At 38.4% G+C, this 16,259-nt stretch overlaps 1 protein-coding gene across 6 annotated transcripts in view; it reads right to left on the reverse strand.

The window, feature by feature from the left end:
• Positions 1–4,656: 4,656 nt before the first annotated feature.
• Positions 4,657–16,259, reverse strand: part of ANKRD12 (ankyrin repeat domain 12) — a 114,794-nt gene continuing 103,191 nt past the window's right edge. For all 6 annotated transcript variants that reach the window (XM_061595512.1, XM_061595481.1, XM_061595488.1 and 3 more), the window contains 3 exons: positions 8,839–8,982; positions 7,640–7,735; positions 4,657–6,010 (listed from right to left, as the gene is read on the reverse strand). In XM_061595512.1, the coding sequence (XP_061451496.1) occupies positions 5,825–6,010; positions 7,640–7,735; positions 8,839–8,982 (426 nt within the window). In that variant the 3' untranslated portion in view covers positions 4,657–5,824. The remainder of the gene's footprint in view (positions 6,011–7,639; positions 7,736–8,838; positions 8,983–16,259) is intronic.

The raw sequence follows: 16,259 nt of genomic DNA on the forward strand, positions 1-16,259 counted from the left end.
TCCCCTGATCATCCTTGTTGCCCTCCTCTGAACCTGTTCCAGTTTGTCTGCATCCTTCTTGAAGTGCGGAGACCAGAACTGGACACAGTATTCAAGATGAGGCCTTACCATTGCTGAATAGAGGGGAACTAGTACTTCACGTGATTTGGAAACTATACTTCTGTTAATGCAGCCTAAAATAGCATTTGCCTTTTTTGCAGCCACATTGCACTGTTGGCTCATATTCAGCTTGTGATCAGCGACAATTCCAAGATCCTTCTCACATGTTGTATTGCTGTGCCAAGTATCCCCCATCTTATAACTGTGCATCTGAGTCTTTTTCTTAAGTGTAGAACTTTGCATTTATCCCTGTTGAATTTCATTCTGTTGCTTTCAGCCCAATGCTCCAGCCTATCAAGGTCCCTTTGAATTTTCTTTCTGTCTTCCATAGTATTAGTTGTGAGACTAACAAATTTATTAAGTTTTTGTGGACTAATGTCTACTTCATACATTGTGTACTTACTTTCAAAACACTTTTGATAAAGACTCCTCAGTAAGGTCAGCAAACATGGGGTAAGAGGACAGGTCCTCTTATTAATTGGCTAAAGAACAAGAAGCTTAGAGTAGGAATAAATGGGCAGTTCTCCCAGTGGAGGAGTGTAAGCAGTGAGATCTGAGGATAGGTCCTGGGACTTAAGCGTTTAAACTTGTTGATCAATTACATAGTGTTAGCGATGGGGAGTGAGGTAACCAGGTTTGCCCATGACACCAACTTGTTCAGTATGATAAAACAGAGATTGCAAGGAGCTCCAAAAATATATATTCAAACTGGGTGAATGGCATTAAAATGGCAAATGTGATTCAATATAAGCAATTGTAAAGTGATGCACACTGGGGAAAGAAATCATAACTTCATTTATATGCTAATGAGTTCTGAACTGGTGGTGAGTGGTGACTGACTGGGAAAGAAACCTTAGTATCGTAAGTGGATAGCTTTATGAAGATGTTGACCCAGTGTGCAGCAGCTGTGAAAAAGGTGAGTTACATTTAGGATTAGGAAAAGAATTAGAAATAAAAGCTACCAATATCATAATGCTGTTACATAAATCTCTTATGTGATCACACTTGAAATACCGTACAAGGAGATGGCGCAATTCCCCTGTGAGGAAATGTTTGAGGCTTTTAATTGAGAAAAAAAGGTGTCTAGGGACAGGTAAAGTAATGCTCAAGATTCTACAACAAAGGTTCTTACCATATGGAGTGAGAAATGCACGAAGTCCAAGCTGGATTTAGAAAGGGAAGAGGCACCAGAGATCATATCGCAAACCTATGTTGGATAATGGAACAGACCAAGAAATTTCAGAAGAAAATCACCCTGTGCTTTATAGATTACAGCAAAGCCTTTGACTGTGTAGATCATGAAAAACTATGGAATGCTTTAAAAGAAATGGGGGTACCACAGCATTTGATTGTCCTGATGCACAACCTATACTCCAGACAATAGGCTACTGTAAGGACAGAATATGAAGAAACCGATTGGTTCCCCATCGGAAAGGGTGTGAGACGGGTGCATTTTATCACCCATTTGTTTAATCTACACACAGAACATATCATATGGAAAGCGGGATTGGACCAAGATGGAGGTGTGAAAATTGGAGGGAGAAATATCAATAATTTAAGATATGCAGACGATACGATACTACCAGCAGAAAACAGTAATGATTTGAAATGAATGCTAATGAAAGTTAAAGAGGAAAGCACAAAAGCAGGACTACAGCTGAACATCAAAAAGACTAAAGTAATGACAACAGAAGAGTTATGTAACTTTGAAGTTGACGAGGACACTGAACTTGCCAAGGATTATCAATACCTTGGCACAGTCATTAACCAAAATGGAAACAATAGTCAAGAAATCAGAAGAAGGCTGGGGAGGGCAACTATGAGAGAACTAGAAAAGGTCCTCAAATGCAAAGATGTATCACTGAACACTACAGTCAGGATCAGTCAGACTATGGTATTCCCGATCTCTATGTATAGATGTGAAAGTTGGACAGTGAAAAAAGTGGATAAGAGAAAAACCAACTCATTTGAAATGTGGTATTGGAGGAGAGCTTTGCGCATACCATGGACTGCAAAAAAGACAAATAATTGGGTGTTAGAACAAATTAAACCAGAACTGTCACTAGAAGATAAAACGATGAAATTGAGGTTATCATACTTTGGACACATAATGAGAAGACAAGATTCACTAGAAAAGACAACAATGCTGGGAAAAACAGAAGGGAGTAGAAAATGAGGAATGCCAAACAAGAGATGGATTGATTCCATAAAGGAAGCCATAGACCTGAATTACAAGATCTGAACAGGGTGGTTCATGACAGATGCTCTTGGAGGTCACTGATTCATAGGGTCGCCATAAGTCGTAATCAACTTTAAGGCACATACAACAACTTCAGACAAAAAGGCTCCCCGAGTAGCTTATAAAATATTAATAAAAACAACAAACAAAATCGACTTGAAGGCACATAACAACAAAGGGATGGCAGTGGGAAATGACATAGGTGTATAAGATTATGCATGGTGTAAAGATAATGGATAGGCAAAAGTGTTATTCCTTCTCTCACAAGACTAGAATCTGGGGTCATACAATGAAGCTGAATGTTGGAAGATTCAGGACAGGCAAAAGGAAGTACTTCACGGAATTCACTCCCCAAAGATGTAGTTATGGCCACCAACTTTGGATGGCTTTAAAAAAGGAGTGGACGAATTCATGGAAAATAAAGCTATCGGTGGCTACTTGCCATTATTGTTATATTCTACTTCCACTGTGTGAGGTAATGTGTATTTAAATATCAGTTGCCAGGAAGCATGCTGACAACAGGAATCAGCTCTGGGAAACATCAGCAGAGAAACCGAAATCTATTTCGAAATGAGCAGTTATATTAAGAGTGGCAGTGCTAAGTCTATCTGTTTCATAGTGCAGATTCACGGGGCTTCATATTATAAATAGCAAACACTACAACATGGAAATCCCAGTATGGTACAAAACTTGCACTGCCTCTGAATCTCCTGGGTTCCTTCAAAAAGAGAAAGCCATCATAATAGGCAAATGCAAGTCTACTAGCTTTTGGGATATGAACTAATCACTATTGTACAAGAGTACAATGGGAGCTTGCAAAAAACTAATGAGAGCAGAGTAAGGCATGAGTGATATCATGCAAGCTGAATTGGACATCTATTTTTAGGCTAACATTTAAATGACAGAAAACACTGAGACAGACAATACACCAAATTCTAGAACAGCTTGTTCGGGAAAAATGGTGTACCTGGCCCTGTCCTGTGCGTGACAGACACAGAATACCCATACCCCGTACTAACTTTGTTCATACTTCAAAATGGAGTTTGAGGATTTTTAAAACAGAAGTAAATATATTAAGCAGGCCAATCCAAATGTAATAATTGCCAGTAATCATGTTTCAGCAAGCCTACCCAGACATATAACCTAGTCACCTATATTTGTTTGAAATATTTTATTGATTTTATCTGTGTTTTCATAATGGTTTTTTGCATATTTGTTTTAATTGTTTTGTGCATTTTAGCTGGTATTATCTACAGTTTTATTGGTGTACTGTTTAGGAAGCTCTTTGATTAAGCAGTTTATAAAACTTTGAAATAAAAGTTATAAAAATCTAGTTAATCACAATGGCTATAGGCGTATCAGCCAAAAGAAAGTCATTCAGAGTTAGTATACTGGAATAGCAGAGACAATAAAGGAGATGTCACAGAAGGATCTAGCTGACCATACTTGAAAAACAGGATGCTGGACTAGATGGACTCTCAGTCTAATTCAGCAAGACTGTTTTTGTATTCTTAATCCATCAATCTAATAGGCAGTTTCCAACATTCTCTGTGTCACTTTTACTAAACATTTAATCACACTTGGCATGACTAAGACATAGACTTCTGCAGATGAAAGAATAGTCTATGCAGGCAGGGATCAGCTCAATTTCCCCTTCAATTCAAGAACACTAAGTAAACAGATTTCAATTTGGGACACACAGATCAGAGGCAGCAAAGGTTGTCTTTCTTCCCACCCACCCTCTTCAAAAACGCTAGGGCTCTCAATATTCTTCTTTACTTTCTAAAGTAGCGTTAATTTTGTGTCTGTTATTAACTCACTCTAGGGAAAATAAAATGCTATACTTGGGGGCAAATTTAGTGTGTGAGCAAAGCTGCCCTGATAGTGGGTGGTATGACATTCACCAACAGGGACTGCACATGGAGAGAAATGCATTTTTATCGTCTTCTGGGGATAACAATAGTATGTTATCTATCCTTCCTCAAGGAGCTCAGGGTGGGCATTTTATCATATTCACAACACAACAAACACCCTGTGATTAAGCTGAGTCACAGCCAAGGTCACCCAGTGAGCCTTATAACTGAGAATTTAGATCCAAGTCTCCCTGGGCCCAATGCTCTGTTCACATTCTCTCTCTCCACATACTCAACCCCCAGTCACAATGACAGTCATTTTGCTGGTATAATATGAATATCATATTAATCAGCTGTTCACAAACAAGAAAATTGGTCAGAATATACAACTACGATCTTATCATAGAACTTCCAAAGATTTATTTTTGTCAAAATGTATAAAACTTCAAGAATGAAAATTTCACCATCACAAGGATTCAACCATCTGTTAGCATGACCAATATAATTTATTAAACGTTATATTTACAGTTATTTACATATACTTCATTAGGTAAATATTAAAATAGACAATCTACAATTTTTTCATTGAGAGGCATTTGGAAAGGAGAGGGGACACTAAAAGGCTTGTTTTGAGACCACAATGTAAGAGAAAGTTTATCATCTTTTAAGATTTTAAACAAAATACTCTCCATAGTAAGTCATAGGCATGGCATTATGGCAGCATAGCAATAGACAAATGGCTCTAGGAAGTTAAGGTGTAATCCATTAAGCACTGCTGAAATTACACTGAAAAGGGCACTCATGCAAATTCCTCTGAATAAACGGATGCTGTACAGAAGCAGTGCTTGGTGGATTGCCACCATATGTTGCAATAATTTAGGTCACTAAGAAAAAAGTTGAACTGAGCTAGCATGCAATACTTCTCAGTCTCAAATCTTAACAATTATGGGGATGGAACAAGCAGCTAAAATCAAATACATGCCTTTAAAAAGAAAATTGCCTATACACTACACATAATAAACAACAACTTTGGTCCAATAAAACATTAGACAAAACAGTTTTACAATTAAAATATCTATTTTATACATGTTTGAACTTTAAATACAAGATTATTTACATTTGCACAGTATGTATAAAATAAGTTATTTTAAAAAATGAAAACAATATTACATCTTTTCCAAAAAGAAAACTGTACAGTTAACCTATAAATTATATAAGATGAATAGACTCTCACTCCCTGCATTCCCACAAGCGAATAATTTCTTCCACAGGTTTTTTTTGTGTGTAGGAGTTTAAGTTTAATAAAAGCCATTAAAGTGAACTTTAAATAGCAAGTGCTTTTCAGTGGATTTCTTGCAACAACTGCCAGCGCTGTTACAACTTCAGTGAAAGATTTTTGTACATAAATAGCTCTGTTGGGAAGATGCTTTTTGGACCTAGGACCTAAAATAAATACCATTTAGTAATAAATGGTTTGGACACTTACAACATTGAATGTGATGTAAAGCATTTCTGAAGTAATAGATGGAATATTGAAAAAAGCAGTATTCCACATTAGTGCTATATGTTTCAGCAAATTACATATATGACCCACAACTTTAAGCTGTAACAGACAGCAAAGAGATGCTAGCTGTCATATAGGTGTCAATTCAAAGTCATCATTCACATCCACAAGAGGAACATAGAATTCCTGAATTTCATAAATGCTGATGGATTTATAAGTTGCGGGATCAAGTTCTTGTAGTTTAAGCTGCCATTCCAGTCTTTGAACAGCATTTAAAGCTGCTGCTTCATGTTGCTGCCTCATCAAGAGACATGTCTATTTTAAAATAAACAGATGAATATTCAATTATTCCAAGAGTGCATTAATGTGAGCCATACAAAGAATTCTCTAAGGCAGGGACCACCAACTTGAGAGTCCACAGGCCAATCAGACCCATGAGATAATTTGGTCTGGCCCCTGTGATCCTATTGATGCATTTTAATATTTTTTTAAAAAAAATACCAATTTAATTTAAAAAATACACCCCCAAATTAAAAAAAACATTCCCTAAATAATACTAGCATTTGTAACAGATCATCCTTGGAGCAGTTAGATATTAAAGTGTCAGCCCCTCCTACCTGCAGATTTAAAACACTGGCCATTCCTGCTTTAAGTAGATCTTCAGAATTTTTTTTACTTATTTTACACTATTTACTTTTCTTAGCTCCGTACATATGTAATTTACTATGAGTTGGATCCAGAGTTAAGCACATAATCAGGAGGCAGCAGCTTCCATGAACAAGAGGTTTGCTTATGTAAAGGGTCTCCACCTAATTTTCAGGCATCCTCCCTTCCCCCTCATCTCGTGTCATAGTCCACCCCACGCAGTTGTCAGGGTCCCCTGGTGATATGTATTTTTGGGGGACTGCTTTGGGGAGAAGGAGGGTGGGGAAATCAGCTTCTGCCAGCCCAGTTACATATTCTTAACTCTGGGTCCAACCGATACATATACCATATACATATACCATGTACTTCCTTAGATGTCCATGACATGACCCTCAAAGAATTCTTAAGGTGAATAAAAGTGCGACTGAGTATGTGTCAGGGCTTGTCTGTATTTTGTGTGCCCCCCCCCCCGGCAACTCCTTGCACTGCACATCTCCAAGTTCACCTAAATTGCATAAATAATTTGGTAAGTGTCACAAGAAGGGTGCTTCAGAAAGAAGATTCCCTCCACCTGGAAATTCTTTTTGCCTATTGTGGTTAAAAAAAAAAAAAGGCTTTTTAACTATTTTATCAATAATTTTGATGTCTTTTACAAACCGCCTAGAGGTTTTATTTTACAAACAAGTGGTATATAAATTTTAATAAATAAATAATACCATTGATAAACCTTTTTTCCATGTATTTGTCTCTGCCGCTTACATGGACTTCCATGTAAGTCCTGGCTTACATCTTTCATAAATAAGAGTTTACACCAACATGCTCTATACAAGTAGGTTAATTCTTAAATCTAGAGAAAAATAAAGCATGTTTACATTTCACTGAATCAATGGGTGTACGTAAAATTCTCTGGACTGCCTCCTTTGTTAGATACACTAAGAAAACACTGCAGGCACTTTGAAGTGTAGAAAGTCTACCCAGTGAGCACTGGCTTCCCTGTTCAGTGCAATATTGACAGTCTTTTGTGACAGTTCCACAGATTAAAAAAAGACACACGATTGTGGTCCCTGTAAATGTTGTCCCTCACAATGCCCTGAATTGGAAAACTTGTCAATGCAAGAACTTTATGTGTGCATTGTTATTTCATACATGCAAGGAACTTGCCAATTAAGATACGTATTATCTATTTACAGTTGAATTTGCTATGACCCAAAGAATGGGAGGGAGTTCAAGAGTTTGATGGTTTATTGCAGCTTTCTACTGAAAAAGATTTTTTGGGAAAGGTACAATAAAAATACATACCTTTAATTTATCAAATTTATCATCCACATCCTGTAACCATGACATAAATTGCCTTGCATTAAATCGATCTCTAACTGATGTTTTACTGTCATCCGTCTGGAAATCAAACACATTAGCAATTACAGACAATGATAATTATATGGTAATTTATTTCCATGCTAGAAATATCTTTGGTGGACCTCTACATTTAAAATGTTAGATGAAAAATAGTGGCTTGTATCCAAAAGTGCCCTTCCTTCCACTAGGCACAAGAATGGGGAACTTGTGGCCCTCCAAATGTTGGACTACCAGTCCCATTATCCCTGACCATTGGCAATACTAGCTGAGGCTGATGGGAGTTGGGCCAACTATATCTGGAGGGCATCTTTGTGGTAGCAGAATGCCACTCGGGCTGTTTCTGATCTAGTGGCAAGAGTGAAAAAAAGTGATCCCCTACAAGCCATAGAAATTAATTCTGTTTGCAGAAGACTTTACATAAACTTTATCTCAAAATTTAAAAAAGTTAACTACTTAAAAGATAGATTGCAACAGCTTTACTGGAGCAGAGATCTTGCTGCTGCTTGGTGAGACTATTTGTAATGAGCCCCAACTGTACAGAAGATGTGAGGGTTGGCTTGGTGAGAGTTTCTCTAGATTTAAACAATTTAAAAGGTAGACTGTGCTGGTATCCCTTGTGCAGTTTCCCCTTGACCAGCAACACTTCCATCTTGTCTGGATTAAGTTTCAGTTTGTTAGCCCACACCCAGTCCTTCACAGCCTTGAGGCACCAGTTTAGGATGAGCATTCCCTCCCTGCAATCAGGTGGTAGGGAGAGATAGAGTTGTGTGTCATCAGCATATTAATGACATTGAACTCCAGATGTCTGGATGACTTGCCCCAGCAGTTTCATATAGATGTTAAAGAGAATGGGAGACAGAATGGAACCCTGCGGGACCCTGTAAGGCAAGTGGCCAGGGGGTTGAGCAGTAGTTTCCCAGCACCAGTTTCTGGGACCTGTCTGTCCGGTAGGACCGAAGCCACTATAAAACGGTGCCTCCCAATCCCATCCCACCTTGACGGCTCAGAAGGATACCATGGTCGATGTTATCAAAAACTGCCAAGAGTAATCCAGCAACTACTGCATACCATCACAGATATAAAATGAATTTAAGGTGAATGATTAAAGCAACTAAAACCCTCTAAAAATAGCTTTGTTTTACCTGGCTGTCCATAGGCACATTATACACTTCAGCATCCAGGAGTACTGTGCATGCACTGAATGGTAAAGTCTGATTAGCTAAAGTTCTTGCTGCTCGATAATGGACACGCAATACTTCTTGCTCATTGGAAACGATAAGCTTTTCCTAGGTAACAAATAATCAACATAGACTTAAAACACAAAATTTAATATAAAAATACATCATTTTTCCTTTTCAGATATATATTTTCTAATTTCTTAAAAGCAGTATTTGTCTCTGTTAACCGGTAATGATAAACATAAACAAAGATTTCATACAGAGAAGGAAATTTGCTTTACAAATCTATGGAAAAATTTCAAACTTTCTCTGTAGGAGTGATTGAATTTCTTAGTAATAAAAGCCTTTAATATTTTGGTAATCTCAAATATTGTAATTGGAATTAATTCTAGACATCTACTCTTAAAAACTGTAAAAAATGTGTAAAATATTTTCATTAATTTTAGCATGAAAATTGCTCAGTGTAAACTCTTCTTTTTTACACTAAATTTTATTACTTGTTTACCAACAAGCTTGATCCAAGTGCACTGCCAATAGAAATCACAATGAATTAAAATGGACATTGTAGTTGAGCACTGTGAAAGTTTGAATTACAGTTTTAAAAGTCACCATAATATCAAACATTCAAAATACTGGATTTCTTCATTTGCTACATGAGACAAAGTACCTGTAGCAACTGAAAAACAGAATCCCCACGTATGCATGGATTACGACTAGCAATGCAAGTTCTTCACAGCTTCTTCATAAACAACCTATCTTGTCACGACTCTATGAATTGCAGATTTAAGGCACACAACTGAACAATTTAAACATCAAAAAGGAATAAAACAATTTCTGTTTTCAGTGACAGGCCAATAGATCAATTCTGTGCTGTGACACTAAATAATTCCACTACCAAAAACCACAACTGTGACTCCACATAAGGCTCCAAGTATGACTTATGGTTTACAAATGATCCAAAACAAATAATGAGTTGTATCCAATGTAGCACTACATGAACATTCTGTCAGCGCAAAGATTTCTGCTTGTGCAACAGAACATTTTCCTCCTCTCCTCCCACTGCGCACCACCTCAATCTGTTGTAGGGGCTCCCCAACCCTCTAGCGCAGATTTGGGGAGGGTGCAGGGCATGCAAGTGGTGGTGGGGAGTCCTCTTACGCAAATGGAAATCCTTGTGTTGACAGGTTGTGTTAGTTGAATACTGTCCATTGTTTTAAAGTATACAGTTGCTTTTCAATGTTTTCATACACCCTAAAATATTATGTCCAGGGATTTTACCTCAGTTACGATATTGCTGAGTCTAGTCTGCACACTGATATTTTATGAGGTTATTAGAGTAGATGTTGCTTGTTTTCAAGATTTAGATTCCTTAATTTCTTTTTAGAGTACACAGTTTATTCTACCAAACTAAACATCAGAATGGGGCAAAAGCAAACCCTGATGCAGAATCACCCAGCCTGTATCATCCCAGTCAACAAGCAGATTGTGCAGATTTCTGAGCAGACACAAAACATTGCCAGATCCCTAGATAACTTATGGAGCTCATACAAAGTGGTCTACAATTCCTCCTGAGAGCAATGGCCTATCATCAAGACCCATCACTCCCAGGAGACTTGCTTTGTTTTGGACATGAACAGCAGTAGGAGCCCCACATGCTAGCTAGCCACTTGTAGGCTAGTGTAATTATTTTTAAAAAATAAAAAAAGACAGAGGCATCTTTCATACCACCCTGTGCTTATTTTTATTTTGAATTTCTTAAAACAGATCAGACCATTGGTCTCACCTAAAAGGTGTTATTCCCAGATAGCATGCCATCAGGTGGGTAATAGCGCCACCTAGTCGAAGGCAGGAATGCACAGGAGTCAAGACTTGAGCTGCTCCTTCCGATCCTCACTCCAGTCCAGACGAAGCTGAAGGAGGATATCTTGACAGCAGTCACATGGCGAACACACAGCACAAAAAGAATACAGGAATACCCCGCTATACGGACCTTCACTTTAAGGACACTCATGAGTACGGACATACAGTAGCACCATTCCCCTGTTTATGTATGCTTGCTTCGCAAGAACGGACACTTAACCTTTGGTCGTGGCCTGTTTTCTCGGTGCGTGGGGTGGTGGAAAGAGATGCAATTGCGCAACCGTGAATCAGCTGGGAGGCGCGATCGCAATCAGCTGGGAGGCACCACGGCGCAGCAGCAGAGGCTTTAGCGCGGGGCTTTGAGGCTCCATGTGAAGGAGATGTGGCACAGTGGTGGCGCAAGTGAAAAAAGGTAGTGCTTCACTGTAAGTACATTTTCAGTTTATGTACTTGCTCTGGACCCATTCCGTACGTTAATGCGGGGTATTACTGTACACAGGAAAAACAACTGCACACACAACAGGAGCAGCAAAGTATCAATAATACATGCAATAAAGTCTTGACTAGTTTGCAACATCATAAATTAGAAGAAAGCAGCCTTAGCAATATGTGTACAGATGAAACCTGAAACATTAATATATAGGCAGGCCCCCCTGCCAGTAGAGAGGGCCCTGATGGCATGATACATGGGAAAACCCCATTTCAGGTGAGACCAACTGTCCATTTTCCCCAGGAGCATGGCATCAGATGGGATGTACGAAAGCAGTCCCAGTAGGGAGGGTCCATCCAGGCTGCCTAAATATGAGACACCACGTGTTGTAAAATGCACCTCCCAAAGGAAGCATCTGCAAAAGCATAGCCATATATGTTGTAGAGCAAAAGAAACAAGTTAGGGCTAGACCAAACAGCAACATATATAGAAAAAAAGCAATGACCTGTTGCAAAGTGACCCTGGAATGGCATACCCCATGAGAAAAACACATCTTGGAAAGAGTCTACCATGAACTTTGGGAGATCCAGATCGTGGAAGGCCTCTGAGAGGGCAGGATGGTAGAATGATTCCCTGGAAAACCCCCAATGACCTGACTATCGTTACTCAAACATCAGGCTGCCAGGCTCAACTACTTGGAGTCTGGACACCAGAAGGTTCCCTAGGACAGAAGATTTCGCTAGTTGGTAACCTCCCTGGATCCATGACAGACAGACTTGAGTGAAACGAAAACCATGGTCAATATAGGACAGGAGGAATCAGTTGAGCACATTTCTGGTGTAGTTTCTGAAGAGTCTGTCCAACCAGGAGTGAGGGAGGCAAGGTGTAAAGCAGACTACTTGGCCAAGGAGCCAGAAGAGCATTGACTACCTCAGCTACCATCTCATGATAAAACCATCTCATCTTGTGAAGAAGCAAGGAAGGTTGAGTGTTCTGACTTGAGATGAACAGATCTACAGTCAGAGGACCAAATCTACATTGCAACTGGCAGAAGACCTCGGGATGAAGTCTCCACTCTCACGGTATCACTTGTTGCCTGCTGAGCCAGACCACTTCAATGCCCATCTCGCCACTGAGATGCTGCACCCTCAAGGAGCATAGGTGAAAAGAGTTGTTTCTGCTTGAAGACTTGTTGACTGAGTACCCCCAAAGAGTGAGAACCAATGAAAGAGCAGACAGATTTCTGTGCCATGTGTTAAACTTGGGACCCAACCCAAGCCCATCCTAGAGAAACCCATGGTTGCTCCAAGCTGCTTAACTTTCTTTTGAGAACACCATGCAGCAAAACTGCATCAAGTAGAAGCATTTTGTGCAAGGCCAATTGGATGCTAAGATAGTACCAATTACCCTGATGATGTCAATCAGGTCCTGCAAGAAACCAGTCTTCTTCAGAACCACCACTCAATCGTCACTGTGAACCTCAGCCAGACTGGGTCTGGATGGTTCATTGGTCCCTGGGATGTTCTGCCAAGCCACACCAGGATGCAGAAAATGGCCTTGAGATAGCACGGTTAGAGCAGCTTTGATTTTTTTAGATGCTGAAAAAGCATTTGATAATTTGAATTGGAAATTTATGTTCCAGGTTTTGGAGCAAATGGATTTTGGAGACAACTTTATAAAATGGATCAGATCGATTTATACATCACAGAAGGCCCAGATAATTGTTAATGGAGACTTAACGGATTCATGTGAAATACAAAAGGGTACAAGACAGGGATGTCCATTATCTCCCCTTTTATTTATTTTGGTTTTAGAAGTGCTGCTTAGAGATATAAGGCAAGATAAAAGGATTTCGGGATTAAAAATAAAAAAAGAAGAATATAAATTGAGAGCATTTGCTGATGATTTGATAATTGTACTAGAAAACCCTTTGGAAGGAATTCATATATTGATGGACAAATTAAAAGAATTTGGACCGTTAGCAGGATTTAAGATCAACAATCAAAAAACAAAGATGTTGGTGAAAAATTTAACTTTAAGGGAACAGAAAGAGTTAATGGACAAGACAGATTTTACAATAGAAAAAAAGTTGAAATATCTAGGCATCATCATGACAAATAAAAACTCAAAGCTGTTTCATAATAATTACGAAAAATTATGGACAGAGATTAAGAAAGACTTGCTAAGATGGGATAAACTACAACTGTCATTAATGGGTAGAATATCTGTGATAAAAATGAATGTATTACCGAGAATGATGTTTTTGTTTCAAACAATACCTGTAATATCCTCTGATTTACCTTTTAAACAATGGCAAAAAGATATTTCTAAATTTGTATGGCAAGGAAAAAAACCAAGAGTTAAATTTAAATTACTTCAAGACGCTAAAGAAAGAGGAGGACTGGGATTACCAAATTTGAGACTTTATTTTGCTGCCTGCTGTTTAGTCTGGATAAAGGAATGGATCTTATTGAGGAATAAAAGACTATTGGATTTGGAGGGCCACAATCTGAAGTGGGGATGGCATGGATATCTATGGTATGACAAAGTAAAAGTAAACGTAGACTTTAACAATCATTTTATAAGACGTTCTCTGTTGAAAATATGGAATAGATACAAACCAAGGTTTTATTCGAAAATACCACTATGTGTCTCAAGTCAAGAAGCGTTTTATAGAAGAGAAATGTCTGGAAAAGAGAAATGGTTAACTTATCAAGAACTATTAGAAAATGTACATGGAGAATACACAATGAAAGAGAGAGAACAATTGATAAAGGAAGGATATAGTTTTCATTGGTTTGCCTATTTACAATTGTTAGAAAGATATAAAATGGACAAGAAAATGTATGGGTTTGAAATAAGTAAATCTGATTTTGAAATAGGTTTGTATACAAATGATGAAAACATAATTGCAAAAATGTATAAACTTTTATTGAAAATGGATATGGAGGAAGAACAAGTAAAAGAGTGCATGGTAAAGTGGGCAAAAAATTTTGGTCATAACATACAAATGGATCAATGGGAAAATATGTGGAAAAAAGGCTTGAAATTTACATTATGTTATAATCTTAAAGAAAATTTTTATAAAATGATGTACCGTTGGTACATGACTCCAGAAAAGCTGTCAAAAATGTATAGTAATGTCTCTAATGTTTGTTGGAAATGTAAACAACAAGAAGGATCTTTTTATCATATGTGGTGGTCATGTAAAAAGGCGAAATTATTCTGGGCACAGATAGGTAGGAAGATGCAAAAATTTTTAAAGATAAATATTCAGTCAAAACCAGAATTTTTTTTACTGGGTTTTATGGATAAACAAATAGAAAAGAAATATGGAAGAATATTATTATATATGATCACGGCAGCAAGATTATTATATGCACAAAAGTGGAAAATGGAATCAATACCAACAATGGAAGAATGGTTACTGAAATTAATGGACTTAGTAGAAATGGATAAATTGACGTGTTTACTTAGAGAAAAATCGACAGATACATTCCTTAAGGATTGGAAGCCTCTCTTAGACTTTTTGTCGAAAGATCAAAATAAAATGATGATACTGGGATTTGATGATTAATTAAGACAGCTTATGGAGAAAAGGGATTCTGTATGTACATATTAAGGGACAGGTTTGATGTATATTATATACTTATAGCTGATCTGTGACAAATCGGAAGTCAACCATTTTATTTTTATTTTTTGTTGTAGTATTGTTATGTTTTTTCTTACTTTGTTTTGTTTGTTTTTTGGAAAAATTTGAATAAAAACTATATAAAAAAAAAAAAAAGAGATAGCACGGTTAGATGCACTGGAAGATGTGATGGTGGAGTCATCTCCAAATTACTGTTTCCAACAAACATAGCTGACTTGGCCAGAATGGGCTGATACCACTACTATAGTGTGTTCTTACCATATCTTTTCCACCACCCACGACAGTAGAGGCATTGGTGGAAAGGAAAACAGGAGACCTGACAGCTAGGTTGCTGGGCTAACGTCTGTGATGTCTGCCAGGCCCTAGAGCAGCCTTTCCCAACCAGTGCGCCTCCAGATGTTGTTGGACCACAACTCCCACCAGCCTCAGCCAGCATTGCCAACAGTCAGGAAAGATGGGAGTTGTGCTCCAACAACATCTGGAGGCACACTGGTTGGGAAAGGCTGCCCTAGAGAATGTTAGGCTACAGTAACTGTATAAGATCCAACCCTTTGCAGTGAACAGTTAAGGCCTCATATCCCTGACAAGCGACATGGAGCCTGACAAATGCTAGATGTTTTGCTCGATCCCACTAGCACTACATCATATGGTTACTGGGAAAACATTCAAATTCCTATTTAAAGAGGAAACCAGTTGCATGATTAGACAGCTAGAAGCTAGAGTGCACCACCTACATAAGTAGGATTGAATTAAAAAGAAGAGAGTTTGCAGAAAACTCTGAACTTGATGAATTCCAAAATGAAGGAAATGTCTCAGCGACAATTGCCTTTAGAAGCCAATCAGAATTCCATGTGGAGTTTCTGGCAGAAGAAAACATTATATTTGCATGGAATCAACAAAGGCTAGGGAATTACTTGGTAGCCTTTACTATTGTCTTAAAGCTACCATGTAGCTCCATGGCAGAGATAGCCACTAGCTCGGATGGCTTCAAGGAGGATTAAACAAATACATGGAGAACAAAGCTACCAGTGTCCCCCAGCCACAATGAGTATGCTCTGCCTCGATAGATGGGGGCAGTATGCTTTCAAATACCAGTCACTGGAAACTCCAGGAGATGAGTGTGCTGTTGCACTCAGGTCCTGCCTGCGGGCTTCCCATGGACATATGGCCAGTCACCATGAAAACGGGATGCTGGAGTAGTTGGTCACTGGCCCAATCCAGCAGACTTTATTTATGTCATTATATTCTGATGTACAGACTTAAAGAATGAGAAAAAGGAAATAAATAACCAGAGACATTTTCTGGCTAAGTACCTGCACAATAACCAGAATGCCAGGATAAAGATATCTGCTCAGTATCCCACGATCAGAGGAGAAGAGCATCACTAATGGATACCAAGGAATGTAGACAACCAAATCCCCTGAATGCTTTGAAACAACCAGA

The sequence above is a fragment of the Rhineura floridana genome, chromosome 1 (genome assembly GCF_030035675.1).
Source record: "Rhineura floridana isolate rRhiFlo1 chromosome 1, rRhiFlo1.hap2, whole genome shotgun sequence".
Taxonomy (NCBI): Eukaryota; Metazoa; Chordata; class Lepidosauria; order Squamata; family Rhineuridae; genus Rhineura; species Rhineura floridana.